Consider the following 23254-nt stretch of genomic DNA (forward strand, 5'->3'; position numbering starts at 1 on the left):
GCAACTGGGACCGCAACGCAGATGTGCAAATAAAATGTGTGTGTTTACTCTGCCTCTCAACATGTGTTTACTGTATAGGAATAGCTTTTGTATGTGAGAACTGAATGGAACAAAAAGCTTATAGAAACTTTATGACTGTAACTCCTTAGTTTATTCATTTCAAAATAAGACCAAGAAAAAGTCCTGCAATATGTTACATAGAATGCATGTTGATGTGTCTGTTGTTCACATCAACATGCTAAAACAGGAAATGTCTTCTTTTTTTTTTTATAGCATGAAGGGAAGGTCCAAATTCTTGAGCCCATCACCGATATAGATGTATCCATGCTGAGGTGTCGTTGGTACATGGTAGAAGCTCAGGCCAAGCCACAACAGGCTGCGGAGCACGCACACTTTACTGGCACATTCAAACTGAAGACTCCACGATCCTACACACAAACGAACACTTGCTGTAAACAATTGATGTGTAATGCAGGAAGCTGCCACGCCATGTTGAGCTGAATTGTAAATAGAGGTTGCAGTAACCTTTTCAGTCAGTCCAAGTAGATTATACTACTCACATGCTAGAGGCAACCAAGGGATACTCTAATAAATCAACCCTTTGTGTTCTTGATGTTTACAGTTTAACCTGTTTCTCAGTATGTTAGGGTGTGACCATAAAGCCAAGACCCAGGTAATTGAGAACAACAGCTGGATTGGCTACTATGTAAACACCAAGAAGCCCTTTGATCAATGCTTTTACACAAAAGGGGAGATGATTTCGATCAATTTGCCATTTTGTTGTCTTTTGAACTTTTCTGGTATGATTCAGCTAAAAGTATGTTTGGTATCAAGGTTATAACTACCGCTGCAGGAGGAGAAGCCTAAAGCCATTAATCAGGAGGTGGTAACCGTTTGCAGGATTGTTATGGGAAAGAGGTGGAGCCCAGCTTAGGGTCTCTGAGATACAGTACATCGTACCTCATTTCCCCCAGGGTCCCCTTTAAAACTCTCCTTTTCAGCAAATGCATGCAGTCTGCCATTGTGACAGCTGCAGTGAGTGTGGCATTGAGACAGCTGTGTAATGTCTGGTGCAGTGATGACACTGACATCCGCATCAACTCAAAGAACACACACAAACATACACATGCGGAAGCCCTCTTAAATCCGACATCTGTTGCGTGTTATGGTCTTGGGCGCTAAGCATTTTTGTCTTTCACACACAACATTGGTACATCCACTTTATCAATGTCTACTTTTATAGGCCCAGGAGTCCATTCATCTACTGTAGGCAACTCACCTCAAAACTTTAACACTATTTAATTTACATTCTTTACACAGTATGATGGTGCATTCATGCCATCTAGGACTACCAGGGGCAGCTAATTTTTCTGTTAGCAAACTCTAGCCCGAGTTTCCCACCTCTGATTCCTACAGGAAGTGTATCTGTGTCTGAGCTTCCCAACGGGATGTGAATTCACAAATCTGAATGACTCAAAATCATTTCATGCTTTCAACTACACACAAAAATTAAATGCAATACAGAGAAATTACCATTCTCAAGAAAGCAAGTCTCAGTTCATTGTCATAATGCGCTTCAATTTCGAATGTTGGAAAAAATGTGCTCTCCATACCAAGAGGCAGTAGTAATATGTTTTAAATTTGTTAAAACTTGCTTAAACACTGATATTAATTATCAAATAGTTTTATTTCCTACAGATGTGACAGCAATCCCACTATTCATATTTTAACATCCGTTTGTACTGGTTTCTGTCCTGGTTTTCTTGATGATAGAATTCTTTGTAATTTTCCTTTCCAAACTTGAGGGCAAACTCAGAGTGGGTGGGTCCTGAATCCAGATCCAAGAGCTCAGATAGTATCCAGCTGTAGTCATCTTGTTGTCAGACCACTGTATGCAAAGGTTCCTCCAACATATTCCCAGAAAACCCATTGCATCATGGCAGGTAAGTTGACATCGGAAGAATATAGTTGTTTTGGTTATAACATTATATACAGCCAACTGCTTTACTGTTAGAATGATTCAGCTCTTACTTGGAAAACGTCCTTGAATTCCAGTGAGTTGAATCGGCATAATTTGTGCAAAAATCACACCTCATTTAGTTGCAATGTGGTATGGCAGTTGGAACACGCTAAATGATGAAAAAAACTGACATACCACTAGCATTGTAAAGGCCTCAGCAACACATGCTAGTGCTCAAAATAGCTGTGTTATGTTCCAGATTGTAGGATGGCCTTTTTCCTGCAATGGCTTGATCAGGTGCAGTTTTCTTTACAAACCCTGTTAAAGCCCAGTAAAATAACTAATCTTGTAAGATATATCTGTTATGTGAAGAAATGACTGGTGATATGGTATAGTGTGGAACAGAATGAACTCACCTTTAGGAATGTCATCACTCAGTACATCCAGGAAGTCAATGGCTGGGGTCAGATCACCCATTTCCAGGATGGATTTCTTCTTCAGATTCTTTGCTTTGCTGAAGTGGAGGAAGTTGTCCAGCTTCCCTGCTTCTGAGTGAGACAGACCTGAGGAGCAATGCACATTGGCAAGTAATTCCAAGGAGTCGCAGCAAAGATGATGCAATTTTACAATCATGTGATGTCAGAATACACATGGGCATGCATATGTTGCCTATGTATTTGTTTCACAAAGTAGGAGTAGCAAGGCAACGACCTCATTTTGAGAAGTGTTATGAAATATTTCCTAAAGTGTTTCGTCCACTTTTTTTAATATGTTAGCAAACGCCTTAGGGTCATTCTCGTGTAGCACAGTGAGGATACACACCATGTGGGAGTGATATATTTACCACCAAAGCTGTGGCTCATCTGGACAAGACCATGTGGACTCTTGATGAAGGCTCCACGAGGTACCACGGACGCTTCATCGTCGATCTGATGAACTGTCACTGCCAGCCGCCTCTCCTCATTGACTTTAGTCTGAAACCAAGAACTGTCAGTTACTAAGTTCTACACTGTATGGCTGTACTATTGGAAATTGAGAGATTAAATTCTCGTCTGCACTAATTCTTCATGAAGAAATGATTAATTTTGGTCACATCCATCCTTTTTTTAGGCTTAGTCATAATTTGACTGCATACTATAATATTTTTCTTTGGATAACTAGCTAGATGGATGGATGGATGGATGGATTTAAATTCATAAACTCGTCCCTTGCGCTGATGAAGTACTACTGAATATAATAATGACACTAAATCTAGAGTTTCATCTGATAGCTCAATACTTTCACTAATTCAACTATTGGTCACACTTACCACTACCTCCTCTGTTGCGTCATCATTCTCTCCTCGCCTGCGGATCTCAATGTGCTCATACACATAAGAGGGGTCTCCTATGAAGCGACTCTTGATTTTGGACACTTTCTCGATCATAGAGTCTGTGGCAGGAGGGAGCAGGAACCAGTTCATGCAGTTGAAGCTGCAGATAGCACCAAAGGACACACAAACGGGTATTTTACACCAAGGGCAGACTTAAAGTAGCTAAAATGAAAACAGAATCACAGTTGAGGCTATCTTACCTATAAAGATTCTTTTTATCAAGCAGTTCATCTTCTCCTCTCCCCTGAGCAATAAAATAATCGTCCTTTAAACCCAATATTTTGCCCCAAAACAAGACTCGATGGAACTTGTAGTTTTTCTTCAGGATCACCAACGAAGTCTGCAGTGCGGTTCTTTGCTCAACGTTTAAAGTACTTCCGCTACCGGCAACGAGTTCCAAAGAGTAGTATAACGAATTTGAGTCCATTATTTATGTAATATACGACTTAATGGTGTAGATATTAGTTGTATTAATTACCGTAACGTACCTGGTGTCTTAAACGACTTGCTAGCTAGCCAACTGAACAGCTATCAAAAACCTTCAGGTCCAAACTCTAGTTTGGGTGCTAATGACAACAACGTTGTTGCGCTGGTTGTTATAGCAACGTGCCAGTGTGTCTATCTTTTTTCTTTTTCTTTTTCAAATAACTTTTTATTCAGTGTGTGAATATAACAGTTAAAACAGAAACAAAACAGATTTTTTTTACCCGTGTCATTTTGGGTGTGTTTGCATGCAGTGTTTATACAAAGTAGACCACGCGCCTCTGGTAGGTCTGACCTCATGCCCCAACTTGTCAAGTGAGTGCGTGCAGAAAGTAGCAATCCCCAGGAAGTGGACAGAGTATTTATGTATAAATATTATTATTGTTGTAATTAGTTTAATTTGTCGCTAGGAGAGAAAACGATGGCAGCTTTCTGACTCATCCCTTATACTACTGCAAAAAAATAAATAATCTAAAACTACTTGTGCTCGGGTGCAAAACTATTTTGATTCATTTCGTATAAAAGTAAAAATGAAGTAAAAGTAGCCCATCTGTCACTGACCTAACACTTACTAATATCATAATTCTAACCTCAGGACAATTTCAGGTGTAGCCTATCTTATTGCGTTCTGTAAGCAATGCCAGAGAGGATACAAGTTAATGCATAAAAACATGCAGCTATCCTCAATCTTCTACTGTGAAAAGGCAGGTATTTGCCACATAAATGTAATATTAAACACATGAGACATTGATACTCAGCATACAATACAGTATAGGATGTTACCAGAGTGCTGATTGTAGGCACTTTGTGCAGGCTTCTCTCTCTCACTTTCACCCATAAAGCCCAGGGGCAGGGAAGCATGCAGAGGAACAGGAGGACTAAAGAGTCTGGCTTTCGAAGAGTTTGGTTTCTGTAAAACACAATCAGTTAAGCGTTTAGCACAGCTGGCAGGGAGCATGCTCAGATCCCTCTAATGTGACTGAAGGGCACTTTCAAACAGGAGTGAATAGTGCTTGGACATCATCTAGCATTGTGCTATTTACACACAATCGTGTGTTTTTGTCTGCTTTTTAAGCAAAAGAAACTGCATGTTGGTGTTCAGCTGAATAGGTTACAAATATATGTTTTTAATGAGAGACATCAGGACATGAACTCCCAGCACATGGCAGGCTGTCTTCCTCTGGGCTTGCTAGAGTTTTGAACTGGAAAGTGAGAGTATTTCAGTCATATCTGATCAATCAGCTATCTACCAATCTGATATTTAATGTGCTTGTGATTGTGCAGCATTTGACCAAAGAATTGTTTTTGTTGACATTTTTTATCTTCCACCTGCTGCAGCTTCTTATTTACCAATGGATCTCTTCTTATCAAAACTTTGCTCATTGTGGTAATGTGACTTCCTGTTCTCCGTGGTCTATATCTACAATCACTGGTTCCTCTGAGCAGTGTATGGAGCAAATCCTGCAACCAACATCGGTTGTTTGGTTTATCCTGGCTCAGATCCAGCAGTCTCAGCCAGCATACGCAGTGTGCCGCTGGCTGAAGTTACACTTAGCAAAACATGATGGCTACTGTCCAGCAAATGATTTTTGACAGTCTGCCAGTGATGGGTTAATCTTGTGGTTTGTGATCCTATTTTGGTCCCTCACCTTGTTTGACAACACTGCCTTCCTCTGTGTTAATTTATGTCTGGGTTCCTGAAAAACTGGGCTGTGGATTCATTCATGTTGGAGACTGGATTTAGTGCCCTCTTCATTCTGACCCTCATGTCCTCACCACTGGAAGTTATAACCATACAGAATGACGAGAAATAGTTTTATAATCCCCTCTCTTTAAACTAGTTTTCATTGTTAGTGTGGGGGGCCCGGCCCGCCATTGAATTTGCCTTCACACGCACAGGTGATTCACAGGAACTGAGCCATATAATCCAGCATTACTGTTTGTAATGGTATCTCATTGATATGGACGTCACTGTTTACTGCTCACGCACCTAGCGCTGTATCAGATTTCTATAAAGTTACTGCTAATGCAAATCCAACATTTCCAACTGCGGCTGCATCCAGCAGCCAGCCAATTTTAATGTAAAACATGCATTATTTCCTTTGTATCCCTTGAGCGTGTGAAGGCAATTTCAATTCAGGATTTGGAATGGCGGACTCAGCCACCAACAATGAAAACTACCGTCTACTCTAAATAGAGAATCACAGTATGCAAATACATTGAATGGCTATTGCCGAGAAAATACATACCATAAATCGTAACAAAATTGGGGTTTAATTTCATTTTAGTTGCATCAAAATTTTAAAGGTTGTAACTTTGTGAACCCATTGCAGGTAGTTTCTCTAAAGACCACAAGTGGGTTTTAATAATTCCTAATGTCCATTCATTCCCAGACATGCCTTTTCCCATGCCACACTGCATTTCCAGAGCTCTGTGTGTTGGCTGTAATTGTCCAAACAAAAGGGTCTTGGTCTGGAGTCACATGCTTCGTTTCAGCTGTCTGGCCCGCCGCCCTTCTGGCTAATGTAGTCCTCCAACAGAAAAGGGAGGGAGAGTGGGGTGACTTTTCTACTGAGTACCCCACACAGAAGAGAACACACAAGGACAGCCCCTCACCAACCCAGCCACTCACACAGACAAACACACTTTGAGCTTGTGGCTCAGGATGTCACCTCATTAGAGTTGGCAGTCTAGGTGGAAGTTTTGGACTTGGAAGCCACAGAGTGACCCACACAGACACACCACTCCAGTTCTGTTTCCCAATTGGCCGGGAAGGAAGTAATACTTGGAGTGAAGCAGTCGGTTTCTGTCCCGGTCCTGCTGTTCTGGGAAACTAACCTCCCAGGCGACCACCGTTGCCACGGCACTAATCCCGACGGACAAAAGATGGGAGTGCCACAGAGCACGATGCTGCCAGACACTCTTATTGGCTGGCACCATCCCACGCGATGCTGTGATTGGCCTGTGCTATGTTTATATACAAATCGAAGCAGTCAGAGGTCACATCCATCGATCTTAGTGGTGACATGAAGGAAACCTGACCTCAAAACCTTAGAACTCTAAATGGGTTTAATTCCTATTTAATACACACACACACACACACACACACACACACACGCACACACCAACCTGATCTCACAGAATTACACACACACACACACACACACACACCAACCAACCTGATCTCACAGAATTACACACACACACACACACACACTTTCTTAGGTTCAGAGGCCTGGGATTGCAGAAGTATGTGAATACTGAGAGAGAGGGAGTGAAGTGACTAAATAATAGTGTCTGTGCTATACAAAAGCACAGATGACAACAATACCAGGAATGCATAGAGGGCACTGAGTTCAGTGGGTTGCACACGTACACACAAACACACAGGCTTTGGATTAACACTGGATATATATTTTAATTGGGAGAAAGGCTTGTTGTATATACTAGTAATACCTTACATGCTAAGTTACTGATATTTCATTTGACCTAGGGTGCCGACAAACTGCTTGAAACTAGTAATTATCATCAATAGGTTTGATCTGTTTTCCTCAAATTTCAAAAAAAATAATTCTTAATATTCCCCTTATTTACATCTCTCTGTATTTCCCAAATCTGTCTAGTACCCACACTGTCACTTAAAATCTGATTAGGAATAGACACGTTTCAGTTCATAAATGCCAATGATATGTTTGCGGGAAAAAGTGTCTCATTAATATTTTGTCAATCTCCTGCTTACATCTTGGTCAGAACTTTGTAAAGAAATAGATGGACACTATGGAATATATGCTTATTTGTTTTCTTGCGCTGTTTGATAAATTGATGTTTTCTAGGAAACATCTTGGAAATCATTAGCAAATTATTAATTAACCCCTGACCTGTCAAATGGTTTTACCACACAAATGTAATGGTGTCTGATGATGTTATCTGGGTTATCTCAAAATAGCCTTGGGATTCCATTTTGTTTTTAACAGGAGAGCCAGCAATAGAGAAAGTTTGATTGAAAGATCTGTGCATTTAACAGAAATAGAGAGAAAATAATCAAGCATTATGGTAAAGGATCCAGCATTTTTGGATCTTGTAGCACACGAGGGACTGAAGGTCAGCACGATGTAGCCTCTGGTGCATTTCGACAATTCTTATTTTCAACTGAAGAATCCCTTTTAGTGTCTGAGTTTAAGTTTAGAGCACTGTTCTTATGTCTATGACAACATCTGAGTGAGCTGTTTGAACATGAGATGCCACGAACCGCTCCCAGTTGCTTGTAATTGGATCAAAATTACGATCAGACTTTCACACACCCATTTCTAGAAGCCCAGAACCACGTGGGCGGAAACTGAGCCAGTTCATTTGTGGTGTGTTTAAAATTAGGTCAAAGTTTTGATTTGGGTTTTGGAAAGATGTAAACTAGTTCTGGCTGCTGCTGGTAGAGAGAGCTGCTTCCCAGGCTCCTGCAGTCTAACATCCACACTGTTCCGGTTTCACTGAGCTTGCAGTCTTCTGTAACAACAAGTGCATTATACAGTTACACATATAGATATATATTTACTACACACACAACCCACAGACAGTATATCAGGTGTCTAATATAAAACACTCATCTCTTCCCCAGCTCATCGTTGGACGCGCACGGGGATATCTGCAAGTTTTTAGTGCCCTCGCATCCTGACCCTGCGCAACTTTCTCATGTGACTTTGTTGAGGTATGTCTGATCAAATCTGTCTCAAAGTCTGTTTCCATAGAAATCATGCTGTGTATGTTTTTTTTTTAGATTATCTGTTGGGCATTTTAGGCCTTTGACAGGTCAGCTGAAGAAGTGAAAGTGGACAGAGAGGGGGAAGTACATGCAGCAAAGGGCCGGAGGTCTTTATACGGGCGCCCTGCTCTACCAGCTGAGCTACCCCGGCGCCCATGCAGCGTATGTTTGTGTAATTATTAGATTTCCATCAAAAACCAGGCTGTATTGTGAGGTTTTTTTAATCACTTTCAGCACACTGTTCATTTAGCATTGATAACAGTGTCTTTATTGTTTCTCTCACACACACACACACACACACACACACACACACAAACACTTAAGAAAGACTAAACAAGTGAGATTGTTTTGTAATGCTTAATCTTTGTCCGACAGTGGTAAAGCAGTCAATAACCTTTGTGCACTCAGATCGTACAAAATGTATATGGTACATGAAAAATTTTTTTTTTTTGTCAAGGTCTCTTTGTAAACAATCTTTAACTGTGTGACCAGTTTCTAAATGTGCAGTTATTAGCAGCAGCCAAAATGGGATGGTTTCAAGAGAGTATTTAGTACACTGTGACTTCTATGTATTTAGAGGTAAGGCCTGTAAATGTGCACATATATGCAAATAATAAAGCCTAAGGGGAACATGTGTCAGATACTTGAGCCAGGAAGTACTCGTTTGTTGTTACCTTGTTAAGGAACACTTCAACAGCTCCTGTTCCTGAGTTTTCAAGAACCAGTGTGAGGCTCCAACAGGGTACAGATTCTCGTGCAATACTTAAAACCATTCTTTCCGCAGCTAATAACCCATATATGTTGTTAGATTAGCACTTCATTAACCATATTTAACTACGCTAATCGCTACGGCTTGCTAAAAGTCTTCAAATGACAACAGAGGTATTTCTCAGCCGAGGCAGGTACCATGGTGAGAAAGGGTAAAGGGCAGGAAAAGAGGAAGCGAAAGAAAAGGGGACAGACAATAGTGAAAGATCAGGTGAGGAGGCGGGGCTACTGGAACTGTCACCCAGTAAAATGGCTCATACCAATGTCAGAATAAGTTAGAAATCCTCAATGCAACAATGTGCATTTCTCCTTTTTCCCCAGCTAAATGAATATTTCAGAGGTTAAGCTATGGCACTGCAGCTCAACAGTGCCACCCAATGACAAGACACGCTCATAACAGTAAAGTTGTTCCCGTTTGTATTTTAAAAACAGCATATGAGGTTGTTTCATATTGACCACTAAATACAAAGTTTCTCTTAACATATGCAATCTGAAGACATTTTATCTGCTAAACTTCAACACTCGTATTAAAGTTACACAATGGACTTTAGGATTTAGCTCATTGTTAAATTGCACGATTTAAAAAGCTGCAAAAACATAACTTCTGAGTAAATTAAATACAAAAAAAATTGACCTGTTTTAAACGTTCCTTCATTAATGGAACGACGTGATTGTCTTATCTGAAACAATAAGGGAAAATAATAGCTTTAACCATTGCCATATGTGAATTTAACATTGTGATTGCAAAACTCCTGCAATACTGAAATGCATGTTTGTTCTATTGTCATATTACAAAAGCAAACATTAACTTCTTGTGTTAGTAACACCAAACAGGCCTCTGGACACAAAAAGTGCATCATGAATAATAGGCAATAAGTTATTCCCTTGGCAGGTGTTGCTATCTGGCATCAAAAAAGGCACTGTGGAGAAATCTTAACTAGAACTAAATCTGGACAACGTGTAACAAACAGAACGCTCTGCTTGTCCACCTCTTTGGCATCAGTGTTGCTAACTTGGCTTGATTGTCTTGTTCTGGTAATAATCATAATCAGCTTCAACATGTTTTGTTTTTTTCCACAAACATAATGGGTTATTTGAAATGGCAGGTTTTGGCTAAACATGCCTTGGTGATTGAGAGGCCTCACACAGAAAAGACGCATGTACTGTGCATATGTAACTCATTCAGATTGACTCAGCACGTTCCTATTTACCTTCTTTCCTGTAGAAAGCAATTTAAATTTAACACTGTCCCCCCCACTGGTCATTTTACCCATATCTTACTAAACACAAAAGGTAAGAAAGGGGGACTTGTGTTGGGCAGCACAGAGCAGGTCTTTGTAATCTTTTGCACATTCCTCTGTAGTACCATCTGGAGATTTGGCACTGCCAGACTAATTCACAAATGGGTTCATTTTTTATTTCCAAGGGGCGTTAAATAAGGGCGCAGACCAAAATGCCTCTGGATGCAATTGGACACATGAAAGTTGGGGCGGTGCTTGGTCCGTTCTCAAGCAGATAAAAAAGGGTGAGCTTGTCACAAACCTTCTCAAATTACAGATAGACATTACAGTAAAATGTCTTTTCTAAAAACATTTTAAGTGGGAAATAAGGCAATGATGTCGTAGAATCTCTATTGGTATCTGATTAGCACTGCCCGGTTATACAGTTTTATCTGAGTTTGGTGAGCCTGGTACGTGAGCCAGGCTAGAAAGCATTGTGAAAGAAGCAGATGTACGATCAGGAGTTGTGGGCATCCTGACTCCAAAGCTTTGACTCAGTGTTGAGATATGCTGAATCAGCCATCTGACATGCGGTCTGCCACTGGGCTGGAGCTGTGGACCGGGCTGCCCTCTGTAGAGCCGTAACACTGCTGATGTTTAGAGCCCTGTTGTCCTACGGCAGGTGATTTGGGATTTAACACTCTGGGAAGGTAGACCTGTAATCATACAACACGGAAAAGATGAGTACTGAAAACAAACTAATCAAATATCATCAAATATATATATAATATATATAAAATATAAGCATCAAATACCCTAGATAACGGTAGAACATAATGGAAATAACACAACATAATGTGTGTGCACATAAAGTCAGTCCGAACTTTAATACTGTTGGTGAAAAAAACCTGCATGAAGAAAACCGTGTTTGCCTTTTACACTTTCATCTTCAAATTGTATCTCTGGGTGGGGGAGATAGTTGATGCTGTGCTTTTGGCAAGGTGTTAAGCATCACAAATTGTTGTAAACAAAAATATTGCGGTAACTTCCCTGTGCATAATGCTGCAAGATGCCACTGCTGGCTCTGCTGGAGGACTAACCCCAAACGGAAGAATCAGGGGAGACAGAGACTTCAGGGACCATGACGATGACTGGCTAATATGCCGATTTAAATTCCCTAAAGCTGCGCTCTTGGATCCATGTACTGAATTGGGTCTAGTAGAGAGGGCAACGTGCTGGAACCGTGCCATCCCGGTCCAAACACATCCTTAGGGGTAACCGGCTGTTTACATCTAAGTTTTTTCAACTTTATCACTAAGCCTTCTTTGGACATAATATAGTTTAGTTCTTATCATATATCTGTAGGTACCTGTAGGTCTGGTATATACCCAAGCTGTCCCTGAGTGCCGTAATGCCTGTGTTGTCAGGCTTACCTACACTGTGTGAGAATTGGCCAAAATTGTAATTCCATTTGCAGCAACTCCTGAGTGTCTGAGAGATTTTTTTTGCTTTTTCAGTGCCCATCATGATTCAACATGATTTGGGGTCACAAAACAACAACTGCCAGGTTCATTAACATACTTATAAGCATTCAGAAGGTTCTTTGCATTGACTATTTATGAATGAAATAGGCGTCTACAGGGCAGTAATAGGAATAATATGTACGCACACTTGTGGGTATTCTGTGATTTATAAGGGGAACACTGCATAGAGATGTGCATGCACACAGTTTTATAAATTTAGAATTTTCGGCTTTTAGACGTACATACACTTTTAGTTAGAATCCTACGCACAGTTTTATAAATGAGACCCCTAATCTGTATTCAAGCTGTGGACTTTGTTATGGAACAAGTACAGTACCTTGGTGTTTTCTTCCCCTCCCTCTACTGTATCCTCATCCTCCTCTTTCACCTGCAAAATGCCACAAACAATATAAAGGCTTACTGTGAAAGATGACAAAGAAATGACAGCATGTGCCCACAAAAAGCAAGCGCTCACCGCATAATTGTGTGGACTGAGGTACTTGAAATGGCCAAAGCATGTGTAGCTGATGCAGATGAAGACGGTGAAACACAGGACCACCAGTGTGAATAGAGATGTAGAAGTCTTGAAACCTGACACACACATACACACGCAGAGATTTTACGTTTTATGTAGCTGCATGCAAACACCTACATTTACACACATTACTAAATCTATATTTACAGTTTGTTTACATCACTATTACTTAATTGCCACTAGTGAATCTGAGGTCAATTTACTTATGTTAACTTTGTCCAGGTTTGGCACACGCTTGTTTCTAACCTGCTCTGAGGACAGAAAAGAAGTAAAGCCATATAAGGCAGATGATGGGTGCGGCCAGAGCTTGATTGACAGCTCCCAGGTGGACCTGGTGGTCTAGGCGAGCCGGCAGGTAGGCAAAGTACAGGTTGTGTTTGTCCACCAGGTGTTTGAGCATCATGTACAGGAGACCTGATGAAGACACACACACACACACACACACACACACACACACACACACACACACACACACACACACACACACACACACACACACACACACACACACACACACACACACACACACACACACACACACACACACACACACACACACACACACACACACACACACACACACACACACACACACACACACACACACACACACACACACGTTTGTTTAGAATTGTGTAAGAGAAACTAAGATCTCTAGCAAATGATGACAGTGTGAAGCAATCAAGATAATGTTAAATAGATCTGATGATAAACTGCAAGTAAGTGAATGTGTTGAGTGTGTGTGAGTGCATGCGTAATGACTCACCAAAAGGTACAATAATAGGACATATGATGCTGTAAGCCATAATTACAGTGAAGACACATAGGGACCAGCCATACGTTGCTCCATATTCAAATTCATAGGCCTGGTTCTGTAAACCAAAGACAAAAAAATAGTTGACTTGTAAATGTTGAGGTAAGGCTGACAACAAAGCAAACTACTAACAAAATATATAATATATACAATTCTCTTCTTCTGTCACGTTTATTGACTTAAAAAAGGACAATAAAGCACAGTATATATATATATACACATTACACATTGTCCTCCTGTCTACAGGCATATTTACAATTGTTTACATATCTTGCACAGTCTGGAACAACTGACCAAAGACTTTCCCTGCATGCCTTCATGGAGAAAGTACAATCTAAAAGTGGTAACCCTTAATAAAAAATTAATTTAAAAAAAGTTGACAAAAGGACCCTTAAAAACAGAAAGAGAAGACAAAATATTTACACAATTTCATAGTTTGAAAAAAAAAAAAAACAATTAGCAGGACTCCTGGCCAAGGAAAAAGCCACAGGTGGTCATTTTAGTTCCCTAGTGCTCTGTTTCCAGCTATGTACTGTAAGATATTGATTTGAAACACACTAATAACTTTTAGATGTAAGGACAATGCCTTTACAAACCTGTTTGACATATTTCCTTTCAGCCGCAGAGCGAGCAAACGCCAAACGAATGATGTAAAGCAGTAATCCTGGCAACCGCAGCAACTCCATCCCAGAGCCCACCAGGGCTGCTGTGATCACATAGTTGACAAAAAAGGCTCCTTGATCAGGTAAGAACACACACCTGTTGTATTGGAAACCAAAAAGATGAAAGAAAAGATAACCAACAATGAATAAAATTAGATAAAAATAAAGAAGAAAAACAATGTACACATGCAAGCACATTTTCTTATTTTGCGCTTCTCACCTATTTTTCTGACCAAATCACCTTCAAAAAAACTTTTGAAAAACTAACATACAACCAATCTTTAAAAGAAATGTAAAAAAAGAAAAGAAACAACATTATATAACAATGAGTGACTGCCTTGAGTGACGGCCTTGAGTGGCTCACGCATTGCAACTAAGGGATGTTTTTATGAATAGCGACTTGAATACAGCTGAACCTTTATGATGCAAGTTGAAAGTAAAACAGATTTTTTTTTCATTCTTTATACTGTAATTACTATCATTATTTTGTTTAGAATAAAAAAAACAAGCAAATACAACAGGGATTACTTACTCAAACCTAAGTTTTCCATCTTCGAGAAACTTTTCAGCAAACAGCCAGCGAAAAAAAAATGCAAGACTAATTGGAGGGAAAACAAAATGTTAGGCAATGTTCTCACTGAATCCATTTATATAAACATCATCCATTAACCTTTGAGGAATCCCTTTCAGCCAACTGACATTCACTGTTTTATTTGGTATTTTACTGTATATAAATACGTATTAATTAAGTCACGTCTGGTGCCTCCTAATTTTTTCAAGTTCATGCTCAAGTTCCAAATTTATCACTGTCCCTCTGACACATCCGATGGCTACAACAAACTACGACTAAATCCTAACTGCAAAGAAACAATCAACCTAGATGTTGGGCAAACTGTTGCTTCTTCAAACGGATGGTTATGCAAATTACCTGGTGAGTCCCAGCGAGGGGAGGATTAGCACCATGAAGAGCAGGAAGAAGTACAGCTTACGCATCATGCTCAGCTGCTCACTGGACCTGAGACACAGATGGCACTAGATCAAAACATGTCCTCCGCCAACAAAAAACAATCACTGCACTACCAGTGTGTGTGTGTTTGTGTGGGCCTGTGTTTGTGTGTGTGTGTTCAATACCTGCTCCAATGTGCCTCTCCTATTGTAGAATAGTAAACTATGGTTGGCAGCAACGCAGAGAAGGACCACAGCAGGAGAGTGGGGAAGAACTGACTGATGATAGGACTCTACGTTGAAAAAGAAGACAACTGATGAACGATTTTTGGTTTTGAAAGCAGAATCGTGAGTATGTGTGTCCGCATGTGTCTCACATTGAGATAGTAGATGGGCATAGTCACGTTCCACTTATCCATGGTGTTGATGATGATGGTGGGAGTGGTGAGGAAGGTGAGTAGGATGAAAAGGAAGAAGTTGAGCGCAACATAGCGCATGAACCAGTGAAAGCCCCGCACTGAGAGATTTTCCCTATAGCAAGGAAAATAGGAAACCTAAGCAACACCACAGATTCACATAAAAAGGCAGTGTAAAGTAGAGAAAACATCAGTGTGGGGTACACACAGATTTATATTCCTCGTCCTTTAAATCAACTGAATCAAAAGTGCTATTTTGCCTTATTGCATGATCGGAAATAGAAAAATGTAAGTGGGGATCAATACAATGTACTATGTTCACGGTTATGACTCACCTCATACAAAAAACAAAAACATTTTGTGTTAAATTGGAATTTCATTGGAATCATTCATTTTGAATTTTCTAAACAATAATACCATATAATTAGACTAAAAGTCAAAGTCAGTTGATGATAATATTGAATTATTGCCCAGCCCTATTGGCACCAGTACTATAAATACTAAGTCATATGAGTTTCAGACCTTACCAATACACATTTCTGGGATGGGGTGCATAGCTGACGTTCCACTTGTTTACTTTCAGAGTTCCACTGTTGGATGAAGGTTGGGGCAGCCTCCCACAACAGCAGCTTTTCCCACCACACTTGAGTGCATTGAAGTCTCTCAGAATACTGAAGTGAGTAAATGACCGCTGTTAGTGATACACATTAACCAGTGTTAAACAGTGGCAGCTGTGCAAAGGGCTGATTTCAATAAAAAGTCATGTGGTGACACTAAAATCAAAAGATCACGGTCCTGATCAGGCCAAAAAAAAAAAAACTAAGCGCACTTAGCCAACATAATAGGCAAAGCAACTTTATTTGTATAGCACAGTTCAGCGGCAATGCAATTCAAAGTGCTTTACATAAAAGTGATACAAATTGAAAAATTAGTACTGCTTTTTCTATGCTGTACAGTAAATACAGATGCAAGTACTGACCGAAAAAGACACCTTTAAATTTATACTCACTAATTGGCCATAGCCTCAGTCTGCAAGGTGACGAAGGCCATCCCCAGGGGGCGCTGTGGCACCAGTTCTGTCTGCTTCCTCACCTCTTCCAGCAGGTCTTTTTCTATAGTACTGTAGTACTGTATGGCATCGACCTGTTATCAAAACAAACAAACAAACAAAAAAACACACACACACACACACAAAATGCTTTAATTGGAACTACCTTCATTTAAATCTTGGTGCAAATTAGTTCACACATGCACACTTAATTTACTGCCACTTTAAATAACTAAAACTGATAAACCCTTCTTATTTTATCACACGATTTTAATCTTTGCCCTCATAAGGTATATGTGCAGTATTTGCTTTAACTTTTCTTAACCCACATTGTAACAGAATAGATAAAAACTAAAAGCAGTCAGACACCATGCATGAAACATGCTTTATGTTTTATCATCTGATTCAGCTCACCTCTGAGTGGGAGCAGCAACAGAGGTGACCACACAAACGGGTGTTAATCAACTCACGTGTCCCTGTTTTCTCTAGGGCATGCTCGTAGTAGCGCAGGTTTTTTCCTGCTCGCATTCTGAGGGTAAAGACAATAAACAATCATACAAGTTGGTACAAAGTAAATATCCTTCATCATTTTGTTTTCACTTTGAATATGCTTCACTTGTTGGAGCTTGCAACCATTTCCTCTAAAGATAAGCATACAACTTCTGAAACTATTTCAATATTGAACAGAGTGAGACTAAACCTTACAGTTCATTTGTGGGCCATAAAACTAAGATAACGAGCTTTAAGAGGCTGCAAAGCTCACAAGAGCTGCTGATTTAGAGGAAATCCACTCTGAGTTTACTGCTGCAGCCACGAAATTCACATTGCACATAAAAATTTGATGCACGGTAATTGAAAAATATTTATTAGTGGCACAAACCAAAAAAATAATCAGCAAGGACTTGTGCACAGTGGTTGGCTCTACAGACCATGGCATAGAGGGCATCAGTCACATGATTTATATTTAGTTAGTTCTGATTTCTCACCTTTCCTTATCAAGGTGCATGAGCTTTGCCACGTTATAGCCCAGGGTCACAGCACGCACTTGACAGGAAGGGTACGCTTCTCTATACAAAAAAAGAGATACAATGGGTGAAGATCAAAATTCAACTTAACAAAATATGGAAACATTGAATTTTCCAATTCAGTCTACTTACATGAAATGGGTCTTTACATCTTCCTCTGTTGCTGTTTTAGGAACTGAACACACAAACAAAGTGTTTCTGGTCTACAAACAGAAAGACAGAATGATAAATCAGTCCCATACCAGCAGCACCCAGCGCTACTTAACATAATCAAACATTGTGATCTGGCTTTCATTATGTGCTTAGCTCCTCACAGACAGGTGCAATGTAATATAAAAAGAGATAGTAAAACAACTAATGTGGAAACAGTTAAAATGTTTAGGTTTGTTGTAGACATTCAGACCTGTCTTGTAGTCTAGCAGTCAGGCACTCACCGTCTCTCTGCGCATGCCTTTCATTTGGGATGTGTGACGCCGCAGCACAACAACTGTCAGGATTAGGTACAAAACTGCAAAAACTGTATGCAGCCATAACAGGTGGTTTCTAAAAGAAATGGCGGACACCAAGAAGACAGTTTTCATAAGCAGCCCCCAATCTGTTTTGCAATACAAACATTTGTTTATATACCCAAACAATTTAATTCTACAGTAGTTACTCAGTTCGAAGATTCCCAACAGTAGTCCTTCCAAAACTTTGTGGATTATTATCTGGAAAAAATAAAAAACATACCGTCAAAAGTAGAAAAGTAAATAAGAAAAGACAAGAACATGAACAGAAAAACATCTGAATACAAGCAGCCTAACTCTAGAGTTCCCAAAACAATTAATCAAAATCACCAGTTCAAAAGGTACACACTTTAGGGACAACAATATGAAGTAGACTGTGCAGCTGCTCCGTTTTGATTGGTTGAATCACATTGGAAACAACCTAACTGTAACTTCAGCCATTAACAGAACAAGAATAGTGCAAAACGCACCAAGCAGTTCTCCTGTCAAGTTGACTGGCAGTATGACTGCAAGGGAGGTGACAGTTATAACCGACAGCAGGGCGATCAGATGACGCTGGAAGGACAGGTAGTGAACAGCATCCAAACCACATCTGGCTTTTATTTTTTCCTTACTGAAACACACAAACACACACACACACACACACACACACACACACACACACACACACACACACACACACACACACACACACACACACACACACACACACACACACACACACACACACACACACACACACACACACACACACACACACACACACACACACACACACACACACACACACACACACGATAGTACAAATAGTATAAGTAATAATAGATTAATAGTTTTGATTGAGCCAAAAGTGTACACAACAGCAAACAAAGACCAGAAAAACGTACTCCATTCTGAGGATGTAGGGCAGCCAAGAGCAGCACCCCTAAACAGAAAAAGAGATATTTTGATTACACCAAAATACACTGAAGATTATATTAATAAGGAATATTTGTTAAATTCTTAATGGTTAATGCCTGATTTGAAATTATTACAAAATTACATTCAATTGATATCTTAAAATAGCAATGTTGATACAGCCAGGTTGACATGATTTTACATACATACATACATACACACACACACACACACACATATACATACATATACATACATACATACATACATATATATATATATATATATATATATATATATATATAACATTTTCTTGAAGAAAAATTTTGTTTTACTTACTAATTCATACTCAAGGTCATCCATGCTGGACACTAAGGATGACATGCGTCCATAGCGACGGCGTAATGACTCTGTGAACCTGACACACAAAGTGCATTTTCAAGGAAGGAAACAAGTTGACAAAATAGATTAATTTCTCATATTAGAGTCGGTATTTAATATCTGAAATCTGTCCTACAATGAAATTTAAAGTGTGTGAGATCATGAACTGACCCTTCGTTATCTGAAACTAATGCCAGACGCCCATAGTCCCAGAACTTCCTCCTGATGATAGAGAAGACAATCAGCAACACCTGTACGTGGCATGGGAAATAGAACCAATCAGCTTTCACCTCATAACACAAAGTAAAACATATATTGATACAGGAAGTTTCCCAGTCTTGTCTCACTTGATCACATCACAGGCAGACAGACACAGTGGATTACAAGACATACCAGAAAGACCAAGAAATCGAGCAGTAGCACAACTGGCACTCCTCCAAAGGGGACTCCTGTGAGAACGGTGCTCTGTTTGGAGCTGTAGCAGCTTATGTTGTCCGTGGAGGTACCATTTGTGTCCAGCAACTGATCCCACCACATGGAAGACATTACTGGAGTGGAACCAGCAGTTTGTCTGCGGAGATTGATAGTATTAGGCTATATATTTAAGAAACGGCCTCCCAGGGCCAAAAGTGGCCCCCACAGTGATAACAATATTTATATATTTCATTAATTGTTGATAAGATCTCTGAAAATACAGAAAAATATAGGTTACAGTTTACAAAAGCCCAGTCTTCAAATTGCTTATTATTTCATCCAACCAACAGTACACCCCCCCCAAAAAAAAAGATTTAATATGATTTAATATAAAGAAAAGGAGCACACCTGTAAGATGCTGGAGCCAGCTAATATTGGCCATTTTTGTTCAACAAATGACCAATCCATTTTCAAAATTGTGGGTGATATTTTGACATTTTCTACATTAAGAAGAGCAATACAATATTGAGAACCCTGCTACATTTTTAAATTGGGTGTCACAATGAAGGAGAAAAGGAGAGAAACACAGAGGGCTTCTGTCTGTGCCGAAGAAACATAAAGGCAAGCAATGTCTGAAAATACTGAAAGGGGCACATCCCCGTTTCCCAGAGCACAGGTTGACTGTCTGAAGATATTGACTTAACAATGATAGAATACACAGAAATGCCCCAAATTCTCAGCAAATATTTGGCATTTTTGTTTGAGAAACTGACTTAAACGATTGCATTTCAGTTCTTACTTTTCTGCCAATTTAGTAGACTCCTGGGCTTGTCAGTGTTGAGATATGATGAGAACCAAGAGGCTTAAAGCAATTTATTTAAGTAACGAAGAAAAAGAAACTTTTCCTTCCTGCAATTGAAGATTAAATCAGATGATGTCAGTGATTAACATACTTCAGACCAGCAATAGTAGGAACTGAGAGAGTTGCTGGTGTTGTCTTACACGTTCTTGATTTTAGCCGGAGAAGTTTCTGGTCCTTACCTACACGAGAATGCCCCCTCTCTGGTTTTATTTTATATTATATCCTTGGATTACTTTTACAGATGCATTCCTGTAGGCTGTTTTTGTTGCTGGTGGAGCTGAAGCTAGTATCAACTACTTTATAACGTTATGCAGTAACCCCTGACATTAAAAGTGACCAAAAACACAGCACAGCAGACAACTAGTCCAGTGTAAAAGTGAAACCCATTTCCCTCCAACAGCTGTTATGTTGACAGTTTGCCTATGTTCACTCACGTCAACAGTCTCACCAAGCTAAAGCCAAAAAGAGTATTGTGTTGTACTGAACACCTAGCTAAAGCAAAGAGTTACGTGGAAGCTACAGTGTACACAAGTTACACAAAAAGTTCGCTAATGCTAAATGAGGTAGCTAAGTGAAAATTTGCCAGCGGGCTAGCGTTATGTCAACATCTTCCGCTAACATAACCTCATTAACTTGTCTGAAAATGGCACTTTTCCGGGTTGCCTGCGGAAGTATGTGTCATGTAGACAGCCTTACCTGTATGTTTGTCTTTTATTCTGGCGAGAAGGTAACTTTCTTCTTTCTATACTGTTATATTCCTATGACCGCTCCCTGCCCACAGATGTATTATGGATGTCCCTTCCCCTTTATGTTCCGCGTGTGCGCAGACGCTGCAGCAGAGCTGACGGGTGTCTCGTGCTCAGGGTTCTAATCAGTCCTCGAGCCTCTACAGACAAAAACTCTAGTGGAGTCCTGCTGTTTTTGTTTCTTCGGAAATGGCTACTTCTTAGCCTTTTCTACGAGTTATAAGCGTAAATTAAAGAATGTCCACTGATGGAAATATGATAAAGATCGAGTAAATATTGAAAAATGTCGGAATTACAGCACAAAAGATCATTTGATTGGCTTGCCTTTTCCTGTAGCCTATGGGATTTAATGGCTTATTTTGTCAAGTGGGCCTAACCTGCAGAGTATGGGCGGATTTAGACGATGTTAAGTTGTGCCACATTGTTTTGTCATGGAATAACCTTTGGAGTTAGATTCCTAAGTTTGTTTTGTTTGGGAAAAAGGTCATACTAGCCAACAGAGCCAATGAAATATTTTTATTTGCTGCCTATGTAGTCTATTCAATAAATTATGTTCGCCTGGTTTAAGTATAGCCTACAGACACACATGAAAGATAACTCAGCAATAAGTTGAAAATAGGTGTCAGAGCAGGCTTCCTTACATCCTTTAGTAAAGGCTCTTGGGGAAACCAAGCTTGGATTTGAACTTGCTTTTTCTTCGTGCCAAGTTTAAGTTGGAGAGATGCTAGTAGGCTATTGTATTAAACTGTCACCAAAATGTCTTTCTACAAAGTGGACAGTAACAACTAACAATTAAAAAACAACTAGCCCTAACATTATAAGGTTGACTCCCTGAAGAAGGCTTGTATGCTAAAATGCGTTAGAGTCTTTTTTAAAGGTTTAAGATGACCAAGCCATAACAATAAAGGCTTTTAAATGTTTCTAAAGAGAGGGCCTTGGCGTTTTCCTGAGTTTTGCTATAAATGACTGTCCCATCCAAAGAGCACCTTAAGCTGAATTTGAGTCCTGGAAACGCTCCTCAACAGACATTTTGTCACCCTAACGTTTGTTTATATGGCGAACCTTCTGCTGAATCATTGTCATACACCCAAAGGTGTAGCCTAACCACAGATCCAGTAATAAAGCCAACAGTTAACAGTGTTTACCCCTGCTTAGTCTTCATGCTAGCTAAGCTAACCGACTGTGTGTATTCAGTTGCTTTATATTTACTGTTTAAACGTAATACTTGCATCAATCTTCTCCTCTAACTCTATGCAAGAAAGTGAATATTTTTTACCATACTTAAAGTCATGTAATTTGTAGAATTATTACGCTGTTCTGAATGTACAAAAAATCCTTCTTTTGGGCTGTTGATTTTGTGTTTAATAGTAGGGTAAAAAGAGAAGAAAAAAAAGAGAAAAAGGGTGGCATGTGGTATGGGACAATGAAATAAAAGGTCAAACATCAAAAAGATGGTCATTTTACATTTCCAAAGTCTTTGGAAAAATCACCTATAGCAAGTCTCATATTGTTAATAAAGTGTACAAAACACTCCTCCTGTAGCTCCTCAGACATCTCTCTCAATGATCCCACCCAGAGAAGTCAGTAACACTCCCTTTCATAAATAGAAACCAGAGCAGAGGAGTCTGTCTTCTCCACTCTACACCCACCGGAGAGGAGCTATAATATGCTCTTTGTGACTTCTCCCATCTCATCTGATAAGTGATTAGTCAATGCTCTGCTTTACCGAGATTTGAACAAGAATTAGCATAACATCAGACATAGCAGAGAAAATCTGAATTGTTCCACTTTTGAGACATCATAGTAGAGGTGTTGTTGTGGTTTGTAGGACAGAGCATTGCTAACCAATGTCACGGGCCCCTATCAGATGTGCCAGTGGTGAAATTAACGAATCCAATGCAATTATTCATATAGCTTACTG

At 39.7% G+C, this 23254-nt stretch overlaps 2 protein-coding genes and 1 long non-coding RNA gene across 4 annotated transcripts; 1 reads left to right on the forward strand and 2 right to left on the reverse strand.

Moving 5' to 3' along the window:
* Nucleotides 1-128: 128 nt before the first annotated feature.
* Nucleotides 129-3922, reverse strand: rsph9 (radial spoke head component 9). Its single transcript, XM_034899645.1, has 5 exons — nucleotides 3533-3922; nucleotides 3270-3432; nucleotides 2805-2934; nucleotides 2377-2523; nucleotides 129-428 (listed from the first exon to the last, which is right to left on the reverse strand). The coding sequence occupies exons 1-5, from the start codon at nucleotides 3757-3759 to the stop codon at nucleotides 268-270; spliced, it is 828 nt and encodes a 275-aa protein (XP_034755536.1). The 5' UTR covers nucleotides 3760-3922; the 3' UTR covers nucleotides 129-267.
* LOC117961178 lies at nucleotides 3401-13081 on the forward strand. Of its 2 annotated transcripts, XR_004660340.1 has the most exons (3): nucleotides 3401-3463; nucleotides 8428-8517; nucleotides 12840-13081. It is a non-coding gene; the product is annotated as an uncharacterized LOC117961178 (long non-coding RNA). The 2 variants fall into 2 exon arrangements; XR_004660339.1 differs by lacking the exon at nucleotides 3401-3463 and having other exon boundaries at nucleotides 8366-8517.
* tmem63a (transmembrane protein 63A) lies at nucleotides 10737-21361 on the reverse strand. Its single transcript, XM_034899574.1, has 23 exons — nucleotides 21284-21361; nucleotides 19705-19882; nucleotides 19483-19562; nucleotides 19270-19348; nucleotides 18921-18958; nucleotides 18504-18646; nucleotides 18183-18234; nucleotides 17962-18070; nucleotides 17660-17730; nucleotides 17489-17569; nucleotides 16917-17031; nucleotides 16464-16597; nucleotides 15982-16125; nucleotides 15416-15569; nucleotides 15225-15331; nucleotides 15022-15108; nucleotides 14626-14691; nucleotides 14028-14190; nucleotides 13384-13489; nucleotides 12864-13031; nucleotides 12558-12673; nucleotides 12420-12470; nucleotides 10737-11275 (listed from the first exon to the last, which is right to left on the reverse strand). Exons 2-23 carry the CDS (start codon nucleotides 19855-19857, stop codon nucleotides 11135-11137), a joined length of 2358 nt encoding a protein of 785 aa, XP_034755465.1. The 5' UTR covers nucleotides 19858-19882; nucleotides 21284-21361; the 3' UTR covers nucleotides 10737-11134.
* Nucleotides 21362-23254: the final 1893 nt, after the last annotated feature.

The sequence above is a fragment of the Etheostoma cragini genome, chromosome 18 (genome assembly GCF_013103735.1).
Source record: "Etheostoma cragini isolate CJK2018 chromosome 18, CSU_Ecrag_1.0, whole genome shotgun sequence".
NCBI lineage: Eukaryota > Metazoa > Chordata > Actinopteri > Perciformes > Percidae > Etheostoma > Etheostoma cragini.